The following is a 25,591-nucleotide window of genomic DNA, read 5'->3' as shown; positions in this document are numbered from 1 at the left end:
GGTGGGATGAAGATGCTCTTTAAGGTCCTTTCCAACCCAAACCAGTCTGGGATTGTGGCATTTTGGGATTTTGTGGTGCTTGGCAGAAAGATAAGCTTGTGATGGGGCCCCTCACCTGCTCTTTAAATCTACCCCTTCCTGCAATCTGTGCTTTTTTGGTGTGTTCACAGCACGGAAAATGCAGTTTATTAATTTTTATTACTTTTCTGATCTTCCAAAAGGAAGCTGTTGTAGGACTGAGGAGAAACAGTGAATTAAACAGACACCAAGAGCCAGATCTTCCATGTTTTCCTCATGTGGATATCCCATAATGAGCAGCATTTTTGGTGTGAAAGAGGAGAAAAGAGCAGAGCAGCCACACTGTAAAAATCCTCTTGGGTTGCTTGTGATGGGAGAAACCTGGGGAAAATCCCAGCTGTTTTCCATGGATTTATCCTGGTGAGCACATGGAATGTCCAGCTGGACCAGTCCTGGAGGAGATGCAGGGTCCTGAGGGGTCAGGGAGAACATCCTCTGCTGTTCCCAGCAGGAAGGTGTTTCCCAAGGGGTTTGGGAGCACTTTCCATGGATTTGAGTGCTTGGATGGCTCCAGGGCTCCAGGGAAGGGCTGGAGGTGGGTTTGGGATGTGTTGTTGGGCAGGTGTTGGGATGCTGAGGTTCTCCCAGCCCTTTTAAAACCTGGACTAAGGCACAGCTTAAATGAACTGCCTAGAAAGGCTCAGTGGGACACATCTTTTATTTAGGAGCCACTTCTGGGTTAAAAATAAGCAAAAAACCCCAGAGAGGGAAAAAAAATCCCTAAGATTACTGGGAACCTGTACATTTCCTTTTTTCAGAATATAAATTTCATTTTTTCAGAGGGTTTCTTGTCTCTCAGGATGCATCCATAATCCAAGATTTAACAATGCAATGGGATTTTTTAACTCCTACGTGCCCCACTCTGCTCTTTTTGAACTGATAAATCCATATAAAAATATATAATATGATGAATGGATAATTTTTCCATCTCCCCTCTATGTTAGACATAGTGGAAATCAAATATAACAACCCAGATTTGGAGGTGACAGCTGAAAAATCCCAAATAAATGGGGCTGTTCTCACTCCTAGGAAGTGTTTCCCATCCCCATAACGGGTTCCAGCAGTGGTTGAGGGGTTTTTACAATCCTCAGATCATAAAATGAGCAATTCCATAATCTCCAAACTCTTTTAACTGCTGCTTTATGGGAAATTAAAAGTGCCCTAAAAATTTATATTTCAAATTCCATTAAACACCCTATTTTTAGTCAGCCCCTCTCCTGGGGATCAGCCAGATGTCTCCGCTGGGTTGAGGAATTCTCCATCCCAACAGATTGTCCCAAAATGTGCCCACATGGATCCTGGCACAGCCGTTCCCCACCTCCTCCTTGGCTGCCTTATCTGGCTTGTGGGAATTTCTCACGTGGAAATCCTGGGATTTGGGGGAAGTGCCGGGGTTTGTCCCTGATGCTGGAGTCATCCTCTCCCTCGGCGTGATCCCAAGGACTCCCAGGTGTTCTTCCAACCTGTGATCCACCAGGGACTGGAGTTTGTGGTGCTGGAGTTAGGATGTCCCTAACTGGTGTCTGTCCTGTGGCAGTGCACCTGGAAAAACCTGGATCTGGGGGGAAAACGGGAATATTGTAGTGGAGAGATGGGAAGGTTTAAGCAGAATGGATCAGGAGAGGAATGTCCACCCCACAGGTGCTGATCTCTCAATGTGCCTCAGCTCCTGGGGTCAGAATTGGGCACCTCCCAACAAGAGAGACCCTGAGGGACTGGAGCATGGCCAGGGCAGGAACGGAGCTGGGAAGGGGCTGGAGAATCCCTGAGGGAGCTGGGAAGGGGCTGCAGAATCCCTGAGGGAGCTGGGAAGGGGCTGCAGAATCCCTGAGGGAGCTGGGAAGGGGCTGCAGAATCCCTGAGGGAGCTGGGAAGGGGCTGCAGAATCCCTGAGGGAGCTGGGAAGGGGCTCAGCCTGGAGCAAAGGAGGCTCAGGGGCCCTTGTGGCTCTGCACAGCTCCTGCCAGGAGGGGACAGCCGGGGGGGTCGGGCTGTGCTGCAGGAACAGGACACAGGGAATGGCTTCCCACTGCCACAAAGCAGGGATGGGTGGGATATTGGGAATTCCTGTCTGGGAGGGTGGGCAGGCCCTGGCACAGGTGCCCAGAGCAGCTGTGGCTGCCCCTGGATCCCTGGAAGGCCAAGCTGGACCCTCAACGTGGCCTTGGACAGTTCCAGGGATGGAAGTTCCACAACCTCTTGAGCTGATGGTGGGATGGGCACGGTTCACAGTGGCTGGTGTTGGTGTTTAATGATCTGAGAACTTCACATCTGCCAGGACACATCCACTGAACACCTTGGGTTCGGGTCTGGGAACCTGTGGAGATCCGTGACCCGACTCTTAACTTGGAATCCTATGGATTCTGTTCCAAATTTCTTGGCACGCATCTCCAACATCCTTCTAAAGAGTTTCCCTCTCTTCAACTTGAAAAACATCTCGTGGTCAGCCCCCGAGGAGTCCCTGCCTGGGGCTGTGGGTGCTCCTCAGCCCTGCCAGTGTCCCATGACGGGGACCACTCCTTTCTCTGCAGTGACAGCACTCCAGGCCCATCTTTGTTCCATCAGAGGAACGTTTGATGGGGAGGGAGAGAAGTTTTTCTTTAATCTGACCCAGTTCAGAGTGTTTTGGGTAGCTCCTCCCTCTTCCCACAGCTCTCTGAAATTACCCAGATGGGAATGAGCTCTGAGAGTTCGGGCTGTAATGGGGAACAGCTTCAGAGCGGGGTTGTGTGGGAATGGTGTGGGAGAAGAAGCTCAGTATGGAAACTGGGTGAAGGAGAAGCTCAGTGTGGGAATTGGGATCTTCTCTCTGTTCCTCTTGCCTCGATTCCTCCCCAACATTTCTCACTTTTTCCCACCTGTGAGCTTCTCCAGAGTCCATGGATTTGTTCTTCAGCCTCAGTGTCCTCAAGGTGTCACTTTGTTCCTGGGGATGTGGAACAGGAGGTCCCATCACTTGGCCTTTCCAGGATGGCCTTCCAAGGCTTTATCCAAGGAGGTCCCATCACTTGGCCTTTCCAGGATGGCCTTCCAAGGCTTTATCCAAGGAAGTTCCACCACTTGACTTTTCCAGGATTGTCTCCCAAGGCTTTATCCAAGGAGGTCCCATCACTTGGCCTTTCCAGGATGGCCTTCCAAGGAAGATAACTTCAAGATCTCCATCCTTCCTTGAGGAATCCTGAGACTGTCAGTTCCCAGATGTTATCGGTGGTGATGAGCAGATTGGTCCACATTCCCTTCCCTGGGAGCTGCTTCAGCCTCCATCCCGGAGGTGCCATCACGAATCCCATGTAGTTCAGAGGAAATCTTGCCCTCAGATGATGTTTTTGAGGGATGAAGTCACCGGCAGGGCCCATTTTTACCGCTCAATCCATGCAAAGCCCTGTCCCCGCGTGCGCAGCCACGCCAGGGGCACAGGGAGATCCCCCCGTTGGCTGTAATTAATTAATTTACAGTGGATGTCTCTTTTCTGCCGTGCCTTTGAACTCTTTATTCTTTGTCCATTGTAAAGGGCTTAACGGTTCCTGTTCCTTGATTCTTTCATCAGTGAAATGTTTTGGAAGGGAGGTTGGAGTCCCCCTGTGACCTGCCCTGGGTGGCCCAGGCCTGTAGACCTTGCAAAGACATTACTTTTTTGGCCTGAACACAAACCCCTCAAACCTTTAGCCTGGCTAAATGCTTTGTACAAACAGCCGCATACTGATCTGCTCTATTCTCCGGTGATTTTCTGCTCAAGGGGCTGCTCTGTAGGTTGCTTGCTATGTTTGCCACTTGCCTTGGTCGTGAAGACAGTACAATAAAGGAATCCGACAGTACTGAGGCCAACACTGCGCTCGGTTGTTCCGAGGAAATTATCCTGAAATCTGCTTGAAGAGATTAAACCCAAGAAGAACTGGCTGTGTCTCTCCTCTAAAGCTCCGCTCTGGTCTTTGTTCCTCCTTTTTTGCTCCAAGACTTTGTTCGTTCCTCCTTCAGAATGGGTTGGTGGCATTGGTATGTAAAGTGTGACCTGCGATTACAGGAGGTGCAGCTCCTTCTCCAGCAGCCCAGGGGAAGCATTGCATTCATTCCTCTGCAGCTTTTCCGAGTGTCTGGGCCGAATTCCTGTTCTCGTTTCTTCTGGGATATGAAAAATATCAGCTCCTACATCATTCCTTCTTGGACACAAAGTGTATCAGCTCCTACATCATTCCTTCTTGGACACAAAGAGTATCAGCTCCTACATAATTTCTTCTGGGACACAGAGAATATCAGCTTGGATGTCGTTTCACTTCTTGGATGTCAGTCATAGAATCCTAGAATTGTAGGATTTGCGTTGGAAAGGACCTTGAAGACCATCTCATTCCAGCCATGGGCAGAGACATCTTGTGCTAGAAGGTTCCAGAGATTTGTTAATTCAGTGTTGATAAATTTTTTTTATGAGAATTAATGTTCAGTTAAGTTTTGGCTCAATGTGTGACCATCCTAAGTTTTGAAGGGCGGTGTCACTCCATAACTCTCCCAACCTTCCTCCATTAGGTTCCTTAGGAATCGCTGATTGGTTTGGGATGGAAAAGGCCTTAAAAGCCACCAGTTCAGGATGGAAAATACCTTAAAAGACATCCAGTTCCAACCCATCCATGGGCAGGGAACTGTGGGAAGGGACAATGGGCAGAGACAGCTAAAGGTGAGCTGCTAAGGAGCAGCTGTGTCCGGGGATGAGATCTCTTTTGGGATGAAGTCTGTCTTGGGATAAAATCTGGTTTTGGATGAAATCTGCCTTGGGATGAAATCTGGCTTGGAATGGAATCTGTCTTGGGTTTCTCACAAGCAGCCGACAGCAGTGATAAATTCACCAGCCTTGTGAGAACATTCACAATCACAGGCATTTTCTCATGAGGATTTGAAGTTCATGCTTTGGGGAAGATCTTAAATTTCCCAACTCTGTGTGTGCTCCTAAATAGATGCTGAACAGCTGTGAGGCCCTTGATCCAAAAAATAGAAACTCGCTTTCCTCGCAGTCCTTCCAGGGTTTCTTTTCCAGGATTTCTCCAAATGTAATCAGGAACATGAGGTGACCCCCTCCTTGGAGGGTAGGACATCGTGGTTGGTTCCTCAGCCCAGGGACGTCTCCAACCCTGAGCCACCCAGAGGAGTTTCACCTCTTGAGAATGTGCTCAAACACCATTTCTCACTTCTAAACATTTTTAGTTTCTCAGGTATTGTGCTTTTCCAAAGTGTTTTAGGATTGATGTGGCTTTCGGGATAATTGTTCCAGATGGGACAGTGGGGTGTAGAGGGAATGTGTAAAGATGATTTATCCCTTGCAGATCAGAGTCAGAGGGTTTGGTTGATCCTCCCTCCCTGCTGGCTCAGGCAAGCTGCAGTCAAATTTTATAGCAAACTGCATTAAAATGCCTTTTCAGTTAGGATTAATTAAAACAATTTTTAGGGGACACGTGTGAAGTCACTTTGGGCTCTTTGCACCCGGAATATTGCGGGATTGGTCAGTGGAATTGCCTGGAGCTGAGCAGCTCTGATTTCAAGGAATCACGGAATGGTTTGGGATGGAGGGACCTTCAAGATCATCCAGTCCCATGTTCTGCCATGGGCGGGGACACCTTCCACTGTCCCAGGGTGCTCCAAGCCCAGCCTGGGACTGGCCTGGGACTTTTCCAGGGATCCAGGGACAGCCACAGCTGCTCTGGGCACCCTGTGCCAGGGCCTCCCCACCCTCAGAGGGAAGGGGAAGAACTTCCTCCTGTTCATCCCAGTCCAGTCCCATCCTGTGCAAAACTCCAAAGGCACGACCACAGATGGTACCCGCTGACTTTGGTTTGTGCTTTTCCTATCCAAAATCTAAATATGAGCAGTCACGTCCATAATTTCTGTTTTTATTTATTTATTACTCCCTTTGCCTCATAACTTCAGATAAAAGCAATGATTTCCCAGCCGTGTTTGCTCTTGTCCTGCAGCGGTTGTCACTTGAGTGATCACTGCAAAGATGAGCGATGGTTTCAATCTCAAAGCTCTTCTGGCATCTGAGACTATTAAAAAGCAGAGTCTGAGAAGTGTCCCCTGTGCCCCTGGAGGTGCCTGTGTCTGGCTTGAAGGATGTTCTCCATCCCAAGGTTTTAATGGAAGGTGGAGCAAGGGAGCTGATTAATAACCCTGCTTTCCTTGAGGGACAGGACTGAGTCCTGGTGTTTCACTCATTAATCTCTCCTTGTTAGAGCCAAGGGGCTGCTCCGTGATTGGGCTGCTCTAGGAAAGCTTTGGAAATGGGAGTGTGATGATTTATGTTCCTGATTTTGTGGCCTTGGCTTGGAAATAGGAAAACTTTTGGGAGTCCAGGTGTTCAAGAGACCACCTGACATGAAATCGCTTTAGCCATTGGTGCCTCTGATTAGTCATGGAGACAAAAGGCAAAATCCTCCTTCCATATTGCCCAGCCATTCCTAATCCTCATCTTTGTGGATCTTTAGGAGCTGTTGGAGGGTTCCTGTATGGTGAAAACTTGGATAGATGGGTGATAATGGGCCATATAACTGAAAAATCTGTATTTGGTGTGTATTTTCCCTCCTTTCTCCATTTTTGCCATCACACCTGGCTTCATCCCAAGAAAACATTTAATTCCTCCAGCACCTCCAGTGCCTGCAGGAGCCACACAACTCAAGCCCAGGCAGGTGCTCCCCCTCAAGCCTTTGGTGACGTTGAGTTGTGGCCTCACAACCCAGGTCCCCTCAATGCCGAGAGGTTGTGAGGGGAGCGGAGATGAAGCTGTAACTGCAGAGGGTGAAAATGAAGTGAAGTTGGGCAGAACCAACCTCAAAAGACACCCTGGGATGCGTGCAGACGTCGGCTTCATGAGCATTCCCAAGGAAAAGCTGCTAAATGCCATGGAAGAACCAAGGTCCTCTAAGATGGATCCATTCAAGCCCCTTCAGCGGTTTTAGGTTTGGTTTAAAGAATGGATTAGGAGAAAAATGAACAACCAAAGTATGAAATTTTGGCCAGATTAGGCTGGAAGGAGATAAATGTGGCCTTGGAAATATTCTCTTCGCTTTAGAAGCCAACGTTATTCAGTTGTCAGATGTCTTCATCCACCAGAAATAAAAATGCCACCCAACGGCCGCGGTTCTCCACGTTTGGGCTGACCAAGAGGCGCCATCACCAGATCATGCAAATAATCTGCTGCCTGATAATTAATGACGCGGCCGGGCATATTTTTTTGATGAATGCTCATGGAGCCTGGTGACAGGCGTGAAATTAGAAAATTCCTTTAGCGCCCTAAAATATAAATAGCTTTCGGAACTGAAAAGAGTTTCACAGCTGAAGATTTTATTGTGTTGAGAGGAAAAACTTTTCCACCCCCATCCCCCCCTTTCTTCTGGGCGAGTTGTTTGTCCGTTCACAAAACAAATACTCTGAAGCCCAGTGCGGCTCATGGGAATAAATTTCAGGTCGAATTAGTACAGTTTCCTTGCTGTCAGGACGGTGGAATTAATGGTGTTTTGATGACACGAATTTTGAAGGGCGAACAAAGACGCTGAAGGGAGGGAGACATGACTCCTTAGAAGCGCGGTCCTCCTCTCCCCCAGCCTCTCTTGTCTTCCCTGTCATCCGTCTGCCAATCTCCCTGTCCATGGTTAGTTAAAGGCGCTTTTTATCCTCTTTTCTTTCCCACAGAGTTTGCCAGATCCGGCCCAGTGCCTGGGTTCCAAGGGGACACGCTGCAGTTGGCCTTCATCGACTTGAGACAAGTAAGTCTTTGTGTTTTTGTTTTTTGTTTTGCTTTTAAGATGTGTGACTGAAGACCATCAGGTCTTAAGGGAAGGGAGAGGAGGGGAAACGGCGTCAGTGATTTACGCCAGAGACCTATATTTCCCCCCTCCTCCTCCTCTCGTCGCTCGAAGCCACCTCCTTGCCGAGCGCTCCTGGAGATGGTGGAGGTGAAAAGGGCTGGTGGAAGGGGGCGAGGAAGAAAGCCAGGCCTGACCCTGGCCAACGGGGCCATTGTGCTGCCCTTGGCTTCTGCGGCCGCGGCGCGGAGGGACCGCGGCGACTCCGCGGCCGGTGCCGAGCAGGTGCTGGGAACAGAGAGAGCAGTGATGCAGAGCCCGCCCGCCTCGGGGACCTTTGTTCCCAGAGAATGCCCACGGAGGCATTTGCGAGGGCGGAGGAATTTGCATTCCCCTGTGTCCGTGCCCGTTGTGTCCCTCTCTGTGTCCCTCTCTGTGTCCCTCTGCGGCTCGGCCACCCCCCCGCCCCGGTCCCCTCTTCCGCAGATGCTCCCTGGCCAGGAATGACAAAGTGGCTCTTGGGGAAGATGGTTGGGGAAGGCTCCACCCATCGGTGGCCACCTCTGGAGGGGGCCCCGTTGGAGCCAAGTTGACCATAGCAGGTACTGAGGCCTTTGTGGGGCTTGGCAGCCAATTTTGGGAAAAGGGCCATTCTGGGGAGTCATTTGTTTGGGGAGAAATGGGCATTATTGATACACTAGGCCGGGGGGAAAAGTGAGGTGGTCCTGTCATCTCTTGGCACTGAAGATGGATGGGTTGGAGAGAAAGTCTGAATGAAGTAAGACTCAATGACTGATGCTTCTCTCCTATTAAAACAATCTTTTTTTGTCTGTTAAACCCCCCTGGCTTTGTCCCTGCTGCCATCATGATGCAGTGCCTCTTGTTCGCGGGGTTGACGTAGTTTGCATTCTGAAAACTTTCGGGTGCCGAGGGTATTTCTTAAATCTGCATAATCCCTTGTATCGATGATCTTGCCCCTGCCTCTGATTCGTGCTGGAGCTGCTTTCAACCCGCCAGGGTTTGAGAACTCCTCAGAATCCAATTGATGTGCGGGGAGCCATCTGTCATCCCATGACACTTCTGTTAACTTTAATAACATCAGGACGCCGCTTTTCGGGCCCGGGCCCGCCAGGAACTGCCAAATTTGTTTGCAAAACGGTCCCAGCAGCTCCATGGGAGAGGTGTGCGTTATCACCAGGCTGTGCTGACACTTTTATCTTCATTAGCTCCTTGGCACTTTACTGACTGCGGCGCTCGACGCGCCCGCGGCCTCCTGGGTGTGAGGAAATGTGGAGGCCCTGGGCCTTTTCCAAGCACCAGGCCGTGAATGTGGGGATTTTGGACAGGGAACCTGGGGCTCTTGGAAGAGTGAAACGCCTGAAAACGGCTCGGTGAGGTCGAGCCAGTGAAATGTTTGTGTGGTTCATGAGTGCAAAACGCAGCCAAAGGGACCCAGCTCGGGTGAGGAGGAGGAGGAGGAGCCTCCTCAGTCCTTCCTCCTCTGTCCAGTGGGTGTCCTTGGACACAGAGGTTTCGTCTTTGTTCCAGGAGGTGCTCCCAAGTTTTGTTCTTGCATGTAAAAGCAGCAGCACCTCTGAATCTCAAGGCCAGGTTGGACAAGGACCGGATTGAAGGACCCTGGGACAATGGGAGTGTCCCTGCCCACGGCAGGGGTGGCACTGGGTGGGCTTTGAGACCCCTTCCCACCCAAACTGTTCCAGGATTCTGTGATTATGCAACGAGAAAGGGGAGATACAAGTGCCACGTGAGGTTGGGAAGTCCTGGATCTCCTGGATAACGGATGATGATGAGGGGAAAATCAAGGTGTTGTACAGATAATGGAACTGACCCATCCCTGACTTATCCAGTAGCACGGAAAGATGAGGCAGTTCCCCCTGCTTGGTCTTGTCGATGATCTGGTCTGGTGGCATGTTGGAATGTGTCACCAGACCCCATCCAAGCAAGGCTCTGGTCGCTGCTCTGGGGCCACCAGACCTCCAATGCTCCCAGCACTTCTGTTGGACTGCAGCTCCAGCTGGGAGCAGGGAGAGGTGGGAAGGTCATGGATGAAGGTCTTTGATTGTTCTTCGGCTTGTCTTGAAATTTCTCTTGTTGGACTTGGCATTTTTTCTCTTTTAAGCCATGAAATTAAGCTGAAGCTGAGTAGATTAAGTGGGACATCGGGAAGGAATTGCTCTCTGTGAGGGTGGGGAGGGACTGGGATGGAGCCCAAGGCTTCCCAGAGCAGCTGTGGTTGCCCTGGATCCTTGGAAGTGTCCAAGGCCAGGCTGGACATTGAGGCTGGGATAGTGGAAGGTGTCCCTGTCCATGGCAGGGAATGGGATGGAATGGGATGAGATTTAAGGTCCCTTCCAACTCAAACCATTCCATGATTCTGTGAAATGTCACCACAATGTTGATTTAAATGGAATGACCCAGCTGGGGGAAGGAGGGAGGAATAATGACTGGGCAAAAATTCACCAAAGTAGGGAAATTAAAGAGGTTTCCCTTCCCAACATGCTTCAGTAGGAGCTGTTACAGAACATTTGTAAATCCAAGAAAATTGTCACTGGAATGGGGGATGATTAAAGGAATGACCAAAATTAATAAAATATGAAGTGATAGGAAAATGTGGTGGCTGGTTTGTGCCTTGGTGCCAATCCTTGTAGTGGGAAATAAACCCTAAATAGATGTCACTGTTTAAAGGCACCAGAGTTTATCCTTGTTCAGAGCAGCAGACTCAAATTTAGTACATCAAAATCCTGGTTTTCCCCTCGTGCCCAAGGAATTCAGGAATAATTCCATCCTTGTCTGGAAAAGAGGAAGATTTGAGCCCAGAAAATCAAAATCACTATTTTGAGCAGTCAGAAATGTAAAATGGGGCTTGATTTCCTATTCTGGGACAATTCTAAATCCATAAATACTCTTAATGAAGTCATAAAGGAAACCAACTCCCATCTCAAGTCCTTCTGCAGGAGTGAGACTCAAATATTTAAGGTTTCACAAGGAAGGAATATTTGCTTTTCCCCCTTCCAGTTTAAATGTTGTTCTTGCACATTTGGTGCTGTATTTTAGAAATCTGAAATAAATTTAGCTCCGTTTAGTCCCTTGCTGAAATTTGAAATACTCAACTCCTCTGGATCTTCACCAAACACCCCTGAATGTCCAAACACCACTGGAGATCTCCAGGTGCTCTCAGGTCATTCCCAAGCCCACGTGTGGAACCATTCCCTGTTTTCCCCACAGCTGGAAATGTTTTGATTTTTGGTTTTCATGGGTTTGCTGTGAGGACGCTGGTGCAAGAGGAGGGTTTGTGCTGGTCTCTGAGGTCCCTGCAGTCCCTGGCCACGCCGATCTCTCCTAGAAGCCAGATCAGCACTCGTGGCCGCCTTCCAAGGAAAATCTGTCTCCAGCACTTGAGGAATTTCACTCTGGGTTCCAGGGAGGGAATGTACTCAGTGATGAGAGCTCCCTCCTCCCAGCCTCTCCTTCTGTCCAGTGAGTTACAAATCCTGAGTGCTGAGTGTCCTCTGCGAGTGCCAGCCTGAGCTCTGAGGGATGTTTGGACCAAGGCAGGTGGGAACCTGGAGTCCCTGGATGCCCAAGGGATGGGGACAGGGAGGTTCCGCTCTTCTCCTCCAATTGTTCTGCTTTGCTTTATGCAAACCTGGTGGGTTTGAGTTTCAGCATCAGCTCCCCGAGCCCCATCAGTGGGGTTAAGACAGGAAAGGTCAGGTTGAGGTGGGATCTTGGCAAGGAATTCCTGGCTGGGAGAGTGGCGAGGGGCTGGGCTGGAACTCCCAGATTGGCTGTGGCTGCCCCTGCATCCCTGGCAGTGCCCAAGGCCAGGCTGGACATTGGGGCTGGGAGCACCCTGGGATAGTGGGAGGTGTCCCTGCTCATGCATGGGGTGGAATGAGATGGGATTTAAATCCAACCCAAACCACTCCATGGTTCACCTGGGAGTGGGAACCTCCCAAGGAATGGGGTAATTTTAAGGTCCCAACACAACCCATTCCATGACTCTGCTGCTGCTTGTCCCATGGGAAGTGCTGTGTTTGTGTGTTTTCCCTGTGTTGGGATCCAGCTGTGGTTATTGTGGGATCCTGCTGGACCCTGGCCAGCTGAGAGTGGGAAATCTCCCTCCAATATGTTCATTTTTCACTTATTAGCCCTGATAGAGACACTTAATAAAGGAATGATCCCCTCAGGAACACGATTTCCTTCCATCCCTGCTCTAGGATGGAATCATGGAATGGTTTGGGTGGGAAGAGACCTTAAATCCCATCCCATTCCACCCCTGCCATGGGCAGGGACACCTCCCACTGTCCCAGGCTGCTCCAAGCCCCAGTGTCCAACCTGGCCTGGGACACTTCCAGGGATCCAGGGGCATCCCTGACTTCTCCCAGCTTTCCTCTCTCTCCTGCCCTGTGTGCAGTCACCAGACGTTCCCCTTTTCTCCAGCCCTACACCTTTTTATCTAAAAATGAGAACCCAACAGAGGAGCAAAGCTGCAGCGTGAGCTCATCCCTGAGCCTCACATTCCAGCAGCCTGGATTCCTGGGCTCCGTGCCTGGCTTTAAGGATCCACCTGCTCCTTTGGAGGGAGCAGCCAGCGTGAGGTCACTGCGGGAGCTCCAGTTGTGCTGGAATGGTGGGCATCCAGCCTGGCTTCTTATCGAGTATCAGCTGATAAGTCAGGTGTTGGGAACCCCCTCTGGCTGGGCTGCTGGCTGCTCTAAGGGCACTGGGAGGTCTGGAATTGTGTCCTTGTGTCAGGCACTGGAACAGCTCCCCAGGGAATGGGCACATTCCCAAAGCTGCTGGGGCAACGCTCCCAGGGGTGCCCAGGGTGGGATTTTGGCGTGTCCCAGGCAAGGGAAGGAGCTGGACTCAATTTTGGTGGATCTCTTTCCACTCAGGACCTCCCACGGGATGTATCCCTGTCTCCTACTGCTCCCATGTGCTCCAGGCTTCCATCCCCAGCTGGTGGCTGAGGAAAAGCCCTTGGGAATTTGGGCTGAAGGTCCCCTTGTGTGACACTGGTGGCTCTGGCCACCTCTCAGCTCTGTCACCACTTTGGTGGTGGGAAGGTGGAGCCAGTCCCTCCAGTCATCCACGGCAGCATCCAGGATGCCCTGAAGGCTCATTCCCACCAGGCAGGGAGCTCTGGGTTGTTTTTTTAAACTTGTTTTTGTATTTTACACTTAAATGTGGCTCCCCAGCCCTGCAAAGTCAGGAGATGTTTGGGGAGCAGAGCAAAAACAAGACTTTGGGTGAGCCCAGAGCCATCCTGCTCAGCAAACTGGTTTGGCTGATCCTTCCCAGCTGGTTTTGCTGGGAGATGGAGCAGAAGCTGAGAACCACACGGAGGGGATGATCAATTAGCCCAGCTCTCCCGCCGAGGTGTCTCCTCCCGCATGTCCCTGCTTGTGTCTCCAGGGTTTCTGCTGGGAGAGCAGCTCCCACGGCTTTGTTGCCACGTTAGTCACTGGATGCAGGAGGGCAGGGATGAAAAGGTGACTCACGAGGGGTTTTCAGCTCATTTCAGTCGCTGTTTTTCATCTCCAAATTGTTCCGTTGGCTCCAGGCCCCCTCCCCCACTGCCTTGCCCAGCCTCAGCCTCAGAGCTCGAGTTCTGAGCTGAACCCTGAATTCCAGTTCTTGGGATTCTCTCGTTCTGCTCCAGCCAAAGAGGGATCTGAGCGCTGGGTTTTGTCCAGGGAAGCTGTGGCTGCCCCTGGATCCCTGGCAGTGTCCCAGGCCAGGCTGGACACTGGGGCTTGGATCCCCCTGAGGCACTGGGAGGTGTCCCTGTCCATCCCAGAGGGATGATCTCCATGGTCCCCAACCCAGCCCCTTCCATGATTTGGAGAAGCCAGGTTGTACGTTTGGGGTTTCTGCTCACCTTCAGTGTTTAGGGCCCTTTCCAGGGGATGTTTTTGCCACGGAAAGACAACATTGGAATTTTGCATCTTTTTAAATTTATAATCAGCACAGAATCACTCAGATTGGGAAACAGCTCCCAGATCATCAACCAACCATCACCCTCTGCCATTCTCCCTGTTTTCCTGCATCATTCACTCCTGTGGATCCTGTCCTGGCTTAACAGCCCTTCAGTTCTCTCACCAGTCTTTCTGTGGCCTCTGACACATTGTCCTGTCCAGCCCGGTGATCCAAAGCCCTTTTCCAGCTCTGGATCCCTCCCTGCAGCTCCCAGACGTGCCAAGGGAAATGCTGAATTCCAGAATTCCGTGTATCTTTCCTGGCAAACACCTGGATCACTCAGGAAACAGAGGTGTGAAGACACAGGTTCCAGTGTCAGCCCTAATTCCTCATTTCCCAGCAAGGAGAGAGAGGCTGGAGATGGTTGGATCATTACCCTTAAATCCAGCATTTTGCTGTTCAGATCCTATCTCCAGGCTCTTAATTACTTCAGTGGCTCCTCTCCAAGTTCCTTACACTGACTGATATCTCCTGGATCATTTATCCAGCGTTATTAATCACCTTCATTAAGGTGGTGCCCACAGGCCATCGAAAAGTGCCCATTTTGCTGCTTCTTGTGCAAACACGAAGCCCTGAAGAGTCTGAGGAGATAATGGAGAGCAGCAAGGGCAGGTGCCTGACTTCCAGCTGAGCTAATTACTGCTAATTAAAGGATATTTTGTTTCCTAACACCCCTGAGTGTGATGGAAGCTTCTCTAGGCATCCATAACCACATCAGCTTCCCAGAAGTTGTTATTATTAATATTAATGTTATCGCCTTCATCCTCTGTCCCACCTCTCTACTTCCAGAAACCCAAATTATCCTGGCTTTCCTGAATGCCAGGTTGCCTGGAGAAGCCAAAGCTGCAGTTAATTCCTGGTGGACCTCAGGGGTGGCTGAGTGTCCTCTCCAAGGTCATCGGCAGGGGGAAGTCAATAATTTCATTAAGACAAAGAAACCACCTGAACATTGGATTTCTCTCTCCAGAAATGCCTGGATTTGTGTTCCCAATCCATAATTGGAATTAATTCACCTTTGAAAATCTGTGAAGTTGTGGATTTATTGAGTTAAAGGGCTGGACAATCCTTTCCAGGAAGAAATCTTCCCCAATACCAAACCTGAACCTCCCGTGGCACAGCTTCAGTCTGTTTCCTCTTTTCCTATTGCTTTTTTACTTGGGAGAAGGAACCATTCCCCATGAAAGTATTGTCTCCATCCATCCATCCATCCATCCATCCATCCATCCATCCATCCATCCATCCATCCATCCATCCCTCTCCCACCCCATGGCTCCCTAAAAACACTTGGGAGAGTTGAAGGAACAGAAAGATGGAGGGAAACCAGAATTATCAAACCCAAACCTGCAGGTGTTCAATGAGGGGCCCTTTCTTGGCTTTGTTTCCTGCTCCAAATATCACCCGTGCCTTGGTGTTCACGTGTGACCCCAGGTAGTGACACCAAAGTGAGGGGTTTTCCCTGGAAAACCAACTGGATCTGGGTCAAAACCTGTCCCAGGGCAGCTGGGAGACATCTAAGAAGTAGCAGGAGATGTTTGAGGAACTCTTTTGGGACCTCCTGAAGCTCAGGCTGAGCTCCAGCCCACGGCTGCTCTTCCAGCTGTCCCACACCCCTGTCTCTGCTCACCCTTCCCGGAATTCCCATCGGGAATGCTGCTCCACATTGGAGACCCATCAGAGATGATCTGTAAATCCATTTTTCCTCCCCCAGCGTGGATCCACGTGCTCAGCCATGGGTTGTTGGGCAGGCACTGCCCAGGAGCCAGCAGGGATCCCTCGGGCTGCGGCCAGCCCGGCGCTCCAGGAAGAACATTCCAGAGCCTTGGCCAAACCACTCTGTTTCTTCCCTGTCAGGCTCAGGGCACTATTTTTTTTTTTTTCCCCTCAGTGCCCAAATCCCAACAGTGTTGGAGAAGGGCACATGGAGAGGTTTATTTGTTTTTCAATCAGTGTTAACTGCCTGACTCACAAAGCGAAGGATCCTCCAAAGTTTGGGCTGGAAATCCAAGCTGCCTCTCGCTGTGCTCTGCGGACAAGGGATGGGAAGAGGGCAGGAAACACAAAAACAGGAGCTCAGAGCAGATTCAGAGCCTTAACTCTGATTTTTCCTACCTTGGTGGGTTTAAACTGGTCTTAGTGTTGCTTTGAACCCAGCCTTTTGTGGTTCAATCCCATTAAAATCACACGGATCCCTCTCCCCTTCGGCTGCTCAGGCTCCAGAGCCATCACTCTCCATCCAGGAGGGATGCAGTAGCCTGGGGACGACTTAAAAGTGCCTGGATGTTCCCCAGAGCCTCCAAACAAAAAAAAGCCTGGAGTGCAAACATGTCCTGTTAGCACTTCTGGGCGGCGGGGAGTGCTGCCGGGGTTTCTGGGCGCTGGGAATTGTGGAGCCTGTCGACACTCGGCCCTCTGGAACAATAAAAGCAAACAAACAATCAAATCCTCTGTCACTGGGAGCCTTTCAGACACAGGGAATAGAGGGAGGAAATGAGGAGCTGGAGAGCGAGGAGAGGGGTTTGGGACCTCGTGGCTGTGTGTTGAATTCCTCGGGATGCCGTGTGGGCAGGCACGGGGCGGGTGTGAGGCAGGAGGTGGTGAGGTGGGAGAGACCTTGCCCACATTAATCATGGAATCAGGGAATGGTTTGGATTGGAAAGGACCCCAAAGATCCTCTCATTCCAACCCCCGGCCATGGGCAGGGACACCTTCCACCATCCCAGGGCTCTCCAACCTGGCCTTGGACACTCCCAGGGATGGGGAGTGACTGCAGCCTTGTCTGGTGGAATTTTATGGCAAAACAAGGAGCCACTCCCAGGACTCCATGGAGAACCTCATCCCAAGGGACCTTGCACTGGGCCAGGAACGTGTTTCCATTGGGTTTTATTCTTCCAAGACTCAGCTGGAGCCTCTGGCTCCTCCTGAACACCCTCTGGCTGCCCCTGGCCCACCCTCCCTGGAGCGGGGCCGTGCTGTGGGAACCGGGATCTCCTTCCCGAGATTCCTTCCCTGTGACTGCAGTCTCTCATCCAGCCGGGAAAACAGACACCACTGGGAGTTGCAGGGCCCACATTCCCTTTATCCTGCGGATTGGGGCGGGACTGACAGGAACAGAGGGGGCCAGAGGTGGTGCCCTTCACCTCCACACCCCCGGTTGGGAAACCGAACCCGCTCCAGTGATCCGGGAGCTGCCGCTCCTGGGGGATGAGGAGGAGCTGTCCATAAAGGAGCTTTTATGGAGCTGCCTTTCACTGATCCAGCCTTCACCTGGTGCCATGTGAGGTTCCCCCCTCAGGAGGGGAACAAGAGCTCCAAGAGGAGCTCCTGTTGCTGCCGTGATGGGGAAGCATTCCCGGGTTTCCCTGGAATGGGATCCCCCAGCCGGATCGTGGTGGGTGGTCGGGGAAGTTGTGCGGAGCTCTCGTGCCTTTGAAGCCGTAGGGAAACTTTATCCCAGTGCATCCCTGTCATTCTTCTCCTTGTGACCTCTCGAGGGCAGCTGGATCATTTCAGAGCAGGGAAACTCCAGCTCCTGGAAAACCTTGGGGTGTTCCACCAGCCAAGGAGTCAACTTCCTGGGATAACACCATGGGATGAGGGACAGGACTGCTGGGGCTCTTCCCATCAAGGTGACTTTGATTGCGAGGCCTCGGGCCCCCGTGTCCCTCAGGAATGAGGGATTAATTCCCTCCCAGACACGCAATCCCAGAGCAATCTGTTCTTGGAGTCTCCCATTGATTTTTTTCCCGTTGGATTCAAGGAGTACAAATATTGAGCGGCATTTACGGAGCGCTGGACACGTGGATTAGGAAGGAAATCGATGAGGTGAGGTCAGTGAGGAAGGGCAGGGGACTGATGGGGACAAGGCAGAGGAGAGGGAGTTCTTTGTGCCTCAAGGGGTGGAGAGAAACTGTGGGAATGATGGTGTGGAGATGTGGGAGAATCCATCGGAGAGCAGGTCACTTGGAATAGGTTAAGAATTGGGATTAAGGTGATTTTAATGTCATATTCCAGCCCAGAATTCCCAGGTCACTCGAGGTGAAGGTGCTGCACATCTCACCCTTCCCAGATGTCATTTCATTGATGGGTTGACAGCAAGGTGGCACTGTATAGCCAGGAACATCACGCCGGGATCAATTCCAACCTTCCTGTTGGATTCACGGAATCACAGAATGGTTTTTCAATTAATTAGCTCCCCTCCATCCTGGGATAAAAATGGTCATTTCCATTCCTGGAGCTTCTGCCCATTCCAGGGCGCGTGGGCTTGGATTAGCCACTGTTAAATGCATAAATGGGTTATTTTTAGCCTGGGTTTGCTGGAGAGTTTCGAGGTTGATCTGGTGAGAGTGGGAAGTTTTGTGCTCTGGCTCTAAATCCATTCCAGTGTTTAAGTGCAGATTTCCTGTAGAATTCCTATAGGAGAAAAGGTTGTCAAGCACTGGAACAAAACTACCACGGACGGTGGGTGGAGTCCCCATCCCTGGGGGGATTTCAAAGCCCTGCGGATGTGGCACTTGGGGACACGGCCAGTGGTGGCCTTGGCCGTGCTGGGGAGGAGCTGGACTCAGTCTTGGAGGGCTTTTCCAGCCCAGATGATCCCGTGATTGCCCAGGTGTGTCAATGCTGCTGTCGGAGACGCCCGGAGCTGTCCCAGCTGTCCACGAAGGATGAGTAGATGGGACACGGGCTTCCAGGGGATTTGTGTCCCGCTGGAGCAGCAGCTGGCAGCTGCTTTTCGGAGCCTGAAATGGCACCAGCCCCTTGGCTGGAGGAGCGGGGCCGCTGGCTGTGAGTGACGGGTGGGTAATCGGATGTGTGTCCACATCTGTCTGTCCTGACGGCAGAGCGGAGCTGTGAGGTCACAGCGCTGCTCCCAGGGGCAGGATGGCAGCTGAGGAGGGGTTTGTTCCAGTCCAGCTGTGCTGAGCCAGCTTCACTTCCCAGCTTTTAATGCGCTTCCGCCGTCTCAGGGAGTTGGGGTTTGGGAATACGGTCTCCAAAAGGCTGTTCCTGTGGGGGCAGAGGGGACACGGGCAGGTGGGGGTCGGGATCTGCTCCCCGTGGGACAGGACAAGAGGAAACGGCCTCAGGCTGTCCCAGGGACCTGAATGTCCCATTCCAGTTGGATTTTAGGGAGAATTTCTTAAGGGAAAGGGTTTTCCAGCCCTGGCACAGGGGTGGAGTCCCCATCCCTGGAGGGATTTTGAAGCTCTGTGGATGTGGCACTCGGGGACATGGGGCACGGTGGCCTTGGCAGAGCTGAGTGTCAATGATCTGAGAGGACTTTTCCAGCCTCCATAATTCCATGGTTCTGTGTTTCTTCACACCCAAAATGAACCAGTCAGGAATATCCTTGACTGAGCTTCTGTGCTTCAGGTTGACTTTGTATCCTGCCCTTTTCTAAACCCAACACTTCATCCTGGCAATGGAACAAACTCACCAAAGCATCACAGATTTAACAAGACTAGAAAGATTTTATTTTTTTTTAAACAAGATTGGAAATCCTGAGTGCAATTTGGGCTAAATACTGGCACAAGTACCCTCATTATTCCCTGTTTTTCTACATATCCTGAACAGCTCCATGGTGGGATCAGCCGAGTGCTCCACGTGCTGGGTGCACAGGGAGCAGGAGAGCACTTAGCCTAATGGGCTTTAATTGCAGAATCATGGAATCATTTAGGTTGGAAAAGACCTCTGGGATCTTTTAATTGATGAAGATGGAGTGGTCTGACCAGCGGAGCAGGGAGGGGGCCTTGGCTGCTGTGGGGTCTGCTGGGGATTGGGGTGAAGCTGTGAGACTCCCCAGAGGGAGGACACGTTCCCTGGGACCAGGAGGACGTCCTGGGCTCCAGGACTGTCCAGGCAATGGGGAGGGAGAAAGGATCAGGAAGGGGCTGCAGCTCCAGGAGCAGCTGAGGGCAGGGATGGATAGGATTTTGGGAAGGAATTCCTGGCTGGGTTGGAATTCCCAGATTTGCCATGGCTGCCCCTGGATCCCTCTAAGTACCCAAGGTCAGGTTGGACATTGGAGCTCGGAGCCACTGGGGACAGTGGAGGTGTCACTGCCCGTGGAGTGGGGGGAGAATGAGGTGATTTTAAGGTCCCTTCCAGCCCAAATGATTCCATGATTCTGTAATTCAACCAGTCCCTCATTAATCCCATCCCTGAGAGAAAGAACTCCCAGTTTTTCCTTTCTCCAGAGCAGTTGTGACTCCGACTCTTTGCAGAGCACTGGGATGAACTTTTCATTGCTTTGGGAATTTTCTTGCTTTGAAGCCAAACAAGTCCCAAAAATGCTGCAGTTTGGGGTCCCTGGGAAAAGCAGCACATGGCATGGATTTGGTGCAGGAATGATAGGAAGATCCTGATGTTTATTCCCCGATTCCCATCCGTGTCCAAGGCAGGAAGGTTTTGAGGAGACACTGGAGTTGTTTTGGCTGAGGTTTGAAAATGCTGCTGCGAGAATTCAGTCCCAGCGCTGAGAGCTGTGCACCAGCTCTGACTTACCAAAAAACAAATAAATACTGGAATAGTTGGTGTTAACTGGCCCATAAAAAATAAATAAATACTGGAACAGTTGGTGTTAAATGGCCCAACTTCCTTGACCCAGCTCGTGTTTTCTGGATAATCTGCAGGGATGGCAGCGGTTGGGTCCTGTGAGTCACCCCGAGCCTTCCTCTTGCTTGAGCAAACCCTGACTTCCCTAAATAGGATAATTCAGCTCCCTGGCTCCGTTCGTGTCTTTTCTGATTAATTGGTCAAAATTTGGGCTTGGTTTGGCCAGACAGAGCTTTTGTTTGTGGTGCTTAATCGGGGTTTGTGTGTTTTGGGGTGAGAACTCTTGTGAGCAGCGCTTTGATTCCTGTGATTTTCATTTGGGGTTTTCATTTGGGATCTTCCCACGAATCCAGGCCAGGTTGGATGGACCTAGAGCAGCCTGGTTGAGTGGAAGGGTCCCTGCCCATGGTCCTTTCCAGCTCAAACCCTTCTGTGATCCCATAAAGTGCTGCGTGCTGGGCTGGGGTGGGGCTGGGAGTTCCTGGCGTTGGAAATTCCGGTTGCTGCAGATACGTGAATTTTGTTTAAAGCCCTTGTGTGTGTTTTTAGCACGGGCTGGAGCCTGATGTGCTGAACACCATGAAACAAAGTCTGGCTTTTGTCTCGCGTGGTGTCAGACAGACAGACAGACAGACAGGGCAGGAGCTGTAGGTGTGACCGAGGCTGTTGGCATCTCCCCATCCTCCTGTTCGCAGCCTCGGTGGAAGAGCAAACACTCCCCCGATCTAATCTCGTTAAATGTTCCCGGCTGTAATCCCTTAATTTGGCTGCTGACATGAGGGCTGCTGATGGGGAAACGAGGCGGGGATGGGCACTGACAGCCACGGGAGATTGGGATCTTTTGTTGCACGGATCAAGCGAACCCGAGAGCTCCGAGCCCCGCCGGGTTGTGCCCGTGACCAGAAATAGTCCCCGCGAATGAGTCACGGCTCCAAACCACGCAGGGAACAGAAATCTTGCTGCAAATGCCTCGGTTTGTTCCCGTCTTGAGCTGTTATCAGCCTCTGGGGGATCCAAGGCCTCGCCAGGGAGAGCTCCCTGCAGCCCTTCAGTGCCCAGAGGGGATGGAGAGGAAAGAGGGAGAGAGTCTTCCCACACGGGCAGGACACCAGGGAAGTGTTCTAAAGGAAAAGAGGAGAAGTTTAGGTGGGATCTTGGAAAGGAATTGCTGGCTGGGAGGGTGGGGAGAGGCTGGGATGAAGTTCCCAGATTTGCTGTGGCTGCCCCTGGATCCCTGGCAGTGTCCCAGGCCAGGTTGGTCACTGGGGCTTGGATCCACCTGGGACAGTGGGAGGTGTCCCTGCCCATGGCAGGGGTGCATTGGATCATCTTTAAAATCCCTTCCAACCCAAACCATTCCATGATCTTGAATATCTTTCCCAACCTAAATGATTCTGTGATCCTCCGTGCTGTAAAGAAACCAAAGAATGTCTTTTCTCCCTTTAATTTGTGGTAACTTGGAAGCCAAGTGGACAAAGTCTGTTCTTGCTCTGCTCCTCTTAATGCTTAAAACCTGGAGGGGGGAGGGAATCCTGCCTGGAATGCAGCCCCTGTGCGGGATTGCTTTTCCAAAGTGTTTGAAAACAATCACTTCTGCAGGAGCAGGGGCTCGCTTGAACAGCCAGTTCTGTCCTGGAGACGAACATTCCGGGATGCCAGAGGAAAACAGCGAGGCTGGAATTCGCCTCGTGTTTGAGGTTAGCTCCAGAGGAGTTTTCAGCCGGGGTGGTTTTATATAGCAGCTCTCGGTGGAAACAGTTTGTCTGTCATATTTTTAGGTTCAGGGATTTCTTGGAGGTCACCCCGAGTTCACTCTCCTCTCCCTCCTGCCCCGATGGAGGTGGGAATTTGTGTTTGGAGTGACCGGGGCCCAAAGCTGCTGTCAGACCTCGTCCCTCTGGCTGGCAGTGGCTGCAGGTTCATGGGATGAGTGTGCACGTCTCCCGTGCCAGTCTGGGGGGAAATTCTGCTTCTGTTTGATCCCTGTGGAACTCAGAATCCCAAACTGGTTTGGGATGGAAAGGACCTGAAATTCCATCCCACCCCCTGCCATGGGCAGGGACACCTCCTGCTATCCCAGCTTGCTCCAAGCCCTGTCCAGCCTGGCCTCGGACACTTCCAGGGGTGAGGAGTTCACAACCTCTCTGCCAGGACCTCGGCACCCTCACAGGGAGGAATTCCTTCCCAAAATCTCATCTAACCCTGCCCTCTGTCTGTTTAAAGCCATAATTTAGGCCATTTAATTATCCCTCTGCCTTTCAGCCACTGGAAACTCCTTCCAAAGGGCCCTTAATAGAAAGCAGAGAAGCCTCCAGCACAAATTTCTCTCCAGTAGCACATTTTTCCTATAGATTATCCTTTAATTTTCATGGACGGGAATGTTCTGCTGCTGTAAGGAGAGAGCAGAGCCCGTGTGGGGCTGCGTGCATAAAAACGTATGGAGTTACCGACTTTTCCAAGAGGAAAAGGTGATGTCATGGGCTGTGGAAAGAATATTTTTTATATTCCTGCTCTCATCTGATCACGCTTAGGATATAAATAGTGGGGAAAGGCACAAGGCAGTGAAATGAAACCCACTCTGGGAAGGCTCCCCGGAGCTCCGTGCTGGGGTCGGGCAGGGCTGGATCCATCCAGGGGTGTTTTCCAGCACATTAACGGCAGCGTGTGGAGCCATCTGTCACGGCCTGGAGGTGGCCAAGCCAGTCAGCAGCTCGTTAGGCAGGGCCAGGAGTAAAAAATAGCCCAGAAAATCAGGATATAATGGGAGAAGGGGAGACTGGAGGAAGCTGAGTCCCTGCAGTGCTGTAATTTACTCCCTCATTTGCTGCTGCTCTCCATCAGCGCTTCCCACTGGGAGAGCTGGGAATGTTCCCTTTCTGGAGAAGGGAAGGCTCCAGGCAGAGCTCAGAGCTCCTGGCAGGGCCTGCAGGGGCTCCAGGAGAGCTGCAGAGGGACTGGGGACAAGGGACAGAGGGACAGGACACAGGGAATGGCTGCCACTGGCCAAGGGGAGATTGGGCTGGGATCTTGCAAGGAATTCCCAGGAATGGAATTCCCAGGTTTGCTGTGGCTGCCCCTGGATCCCTGGCAGTGTCCCAGGCCAGGTTGGACACTGGGGCTTGGATCCACCTGGGATAGTGGGCGGTGTCCCTGCATGTGGGATCAGGATGATCTTGAAGGCCCCTCCACCTCAACCCATTCCATGATCCCATTATTACTGGATTTTTTCTGGTTTGCTCAAGCACAGCTCTGTGTCTCCCGAGGCTGAATTACCTCTTTGCCTGGAGAAGTGAAATGGGCAAGAAATGAGAGGTGAAAATGTGAACTGGGGATGGTTTGGTTGAATTCCCTCATTTCTCCAGTGGGATTTGCTGCATTCCAACCCCCAGGGCTTCGCTCCAAGGGAATCCTCACGTTCTGCACTCGTTTGACTCCAGTTATTGCCTGACACGAGTTGGATTTGTTTCGTTTTTCACTGGGCATCCCAAATCCCACCCCAAGCTGGGCTTTGGGGACGGGACAGTTCAGTTGGGGAATCTTTCCGTGCATTTTGAAGCTGTGGAGCCAATCCAGCCATTGCAGGATTTTGGGGAATAATGTCAATTATTGCTCGCTCTGAAGCTGCAGATCTCATCCCCAAGTGAGACGTGGACAAGAAAGGGAAGGAAATTCCCACAGGGGTTTTGTTGTGTGACATTTAGGTGGAAAGCAGAGGGCTTTCTCCTGGGGTTTCTCCTGCCCCATGGAATTTGGGAGTTCCCTCCCATCCCACCCGGAGCTCAGGGTGACAGGATTCATGCTCCAGGTCTGACTGGAGCAGGGTGAGGAGTTTGGGCAGGAATTGAGCCTGGAATTGCACTTTTGGGATTGCTGATTGGCCTGAAGAACAGGAGCCATGTGTTGGTTGGCACAACGTGCCACGAGTGGAAACCATGTGGACCCAGGGCTGGGAAGCTCCTTTGGATTCCCTGTGGGATCTGTTTGCTGAGTTTAAATCACTTGGGGTGGTTTTCCCTTAAATAAACCTTTTAATTCTCCTTTAGTCAGACTCTGAGACCTCCTCCAGCTTGGGAGGGACCCCAGAGGAGCAGTTCCAGGTGGGAATGGGGTTCCCTTTGGGCTGCTTTCTGTGGAACACGTGGAATGCAGGTTCCTTCAGGAATTCCCTCTGGAATATATCTGGGAAGGTTTTCCCAGCTCCACGTCCTGGGGAAGGCTGGATGTGATCACCAGCAGTGGTGGACTTTGATCTTGGCTTTAAAATGAGGACTTGGCATGGAAAATCCAGGTGGGAATTTTCCAAATGAGGCCAGCAACAGCTTTTTATGAAGTTTTGGGCAGGATCTGGCCCTTGATATTAATTAAATTCTTGGTGGTTTATGTTTAGCTGCATTTAACTTCTACTCTAGTTGGGAATGCTGGGATATTTTCCCAATTCCAGGCAGATTCCAATACCTTTGAGCAAGCAGACTCATCTCTCTCTGTTCATATTTGCCCTTGCTTTGTCTTTTTTATCACATTCTGTCCCCAAATCTCTCCTTTCCTTACTCATCCCTGCCTTATTCCATCCCATTTGCAATCCCTGGAGTTCCTTGAGAAGCAGGAAGGAAACAGATCCAAGATTCTTTGGGTGGGATATTTGAAATAACTCGGGTTTCTTTGGGAAAAATAAATATTCCAGAAGTTGACCATGAAGAGCATTGGCCACAAAGGGCCTTGGACCCTCTCCTGAGCAGGACTCAAGACCCAGACAGACCAGGTTCCTCAGGACCTTCTCAGGACACTCCCCAGCCTCTGGGGCTCCTTTCCCACCTTTTCTTTCCCACTGGGAAATTGTTGTTTTTTTCCTGTATTTTCACCGATCACTTTGAGAAGATTCTGGGCCTTTTCTTTGCTCTGGAGTTGCTTTTAGGTTGGAAGGTCCCAAAAATCAACCTCAGAAACTTCAGCTTTTGGACCATTGCAGTCCTGAAAATGTAATTTTTTAAAAATTAGATTGTATTTTATTTTATTTTTTAAGTGAGGAGGTTCCACCTGCCCAGAGTGTCACAGAACCATGGACTGGGTTGGGTTGGGTTGGAAGGGCCCTTCCAGCTCATCCCCTTCCAAGCCCCTGCCACGATGGGCAGGGTCAACTCCCACTATCCCAGGTTGTTCCGGGATGGGATCCA

At 51.2% G+C, this 25,591-nt stretch overlaps 1 protein-coding gene across 5 annotated transcripts in view; it reads left to right on the top strand.

Moving 5' to 3' along the window:
• The window catches only part of EXOC6B (exocyst complex component 6B), a 296,665-nt gene that overhangs the window by 218,341 nt on the left and 52,733 nt on the right, over positions 1-25,591 (top strand). For all 5 annotated transcript variants that reach the window (XM_064419169.1, XM_064419174.1, XM_064419173.1 and 2 more), the window contains one exon: positions 7,747-7,820. In XM_064419169.1, coding sequence (XP_064275239.1) covers positions 7,747-7,820 — 74 coding nt within the window. The remainder of the gene's footprint in view (positions 1-7,746; positions 7,821-25,591) is intronic.

This window comes from Passer domesticus, chromosome 4, assembly GCF_036417665.1.
Source record: "Passer domesticus isolate bPasDom1 chromosome 4, bPasDom1.hap1, whole genome shotgun sequence".
NCBI classification, from domain to species: Eukaryota; Metazoa; Chordata; class Aves; order Passeriformes; family Passeridae; genus Passer; species Passer domesticus.
This window is presented reverse-complemented; position numbering and strand designations above follow the sequence as displayed.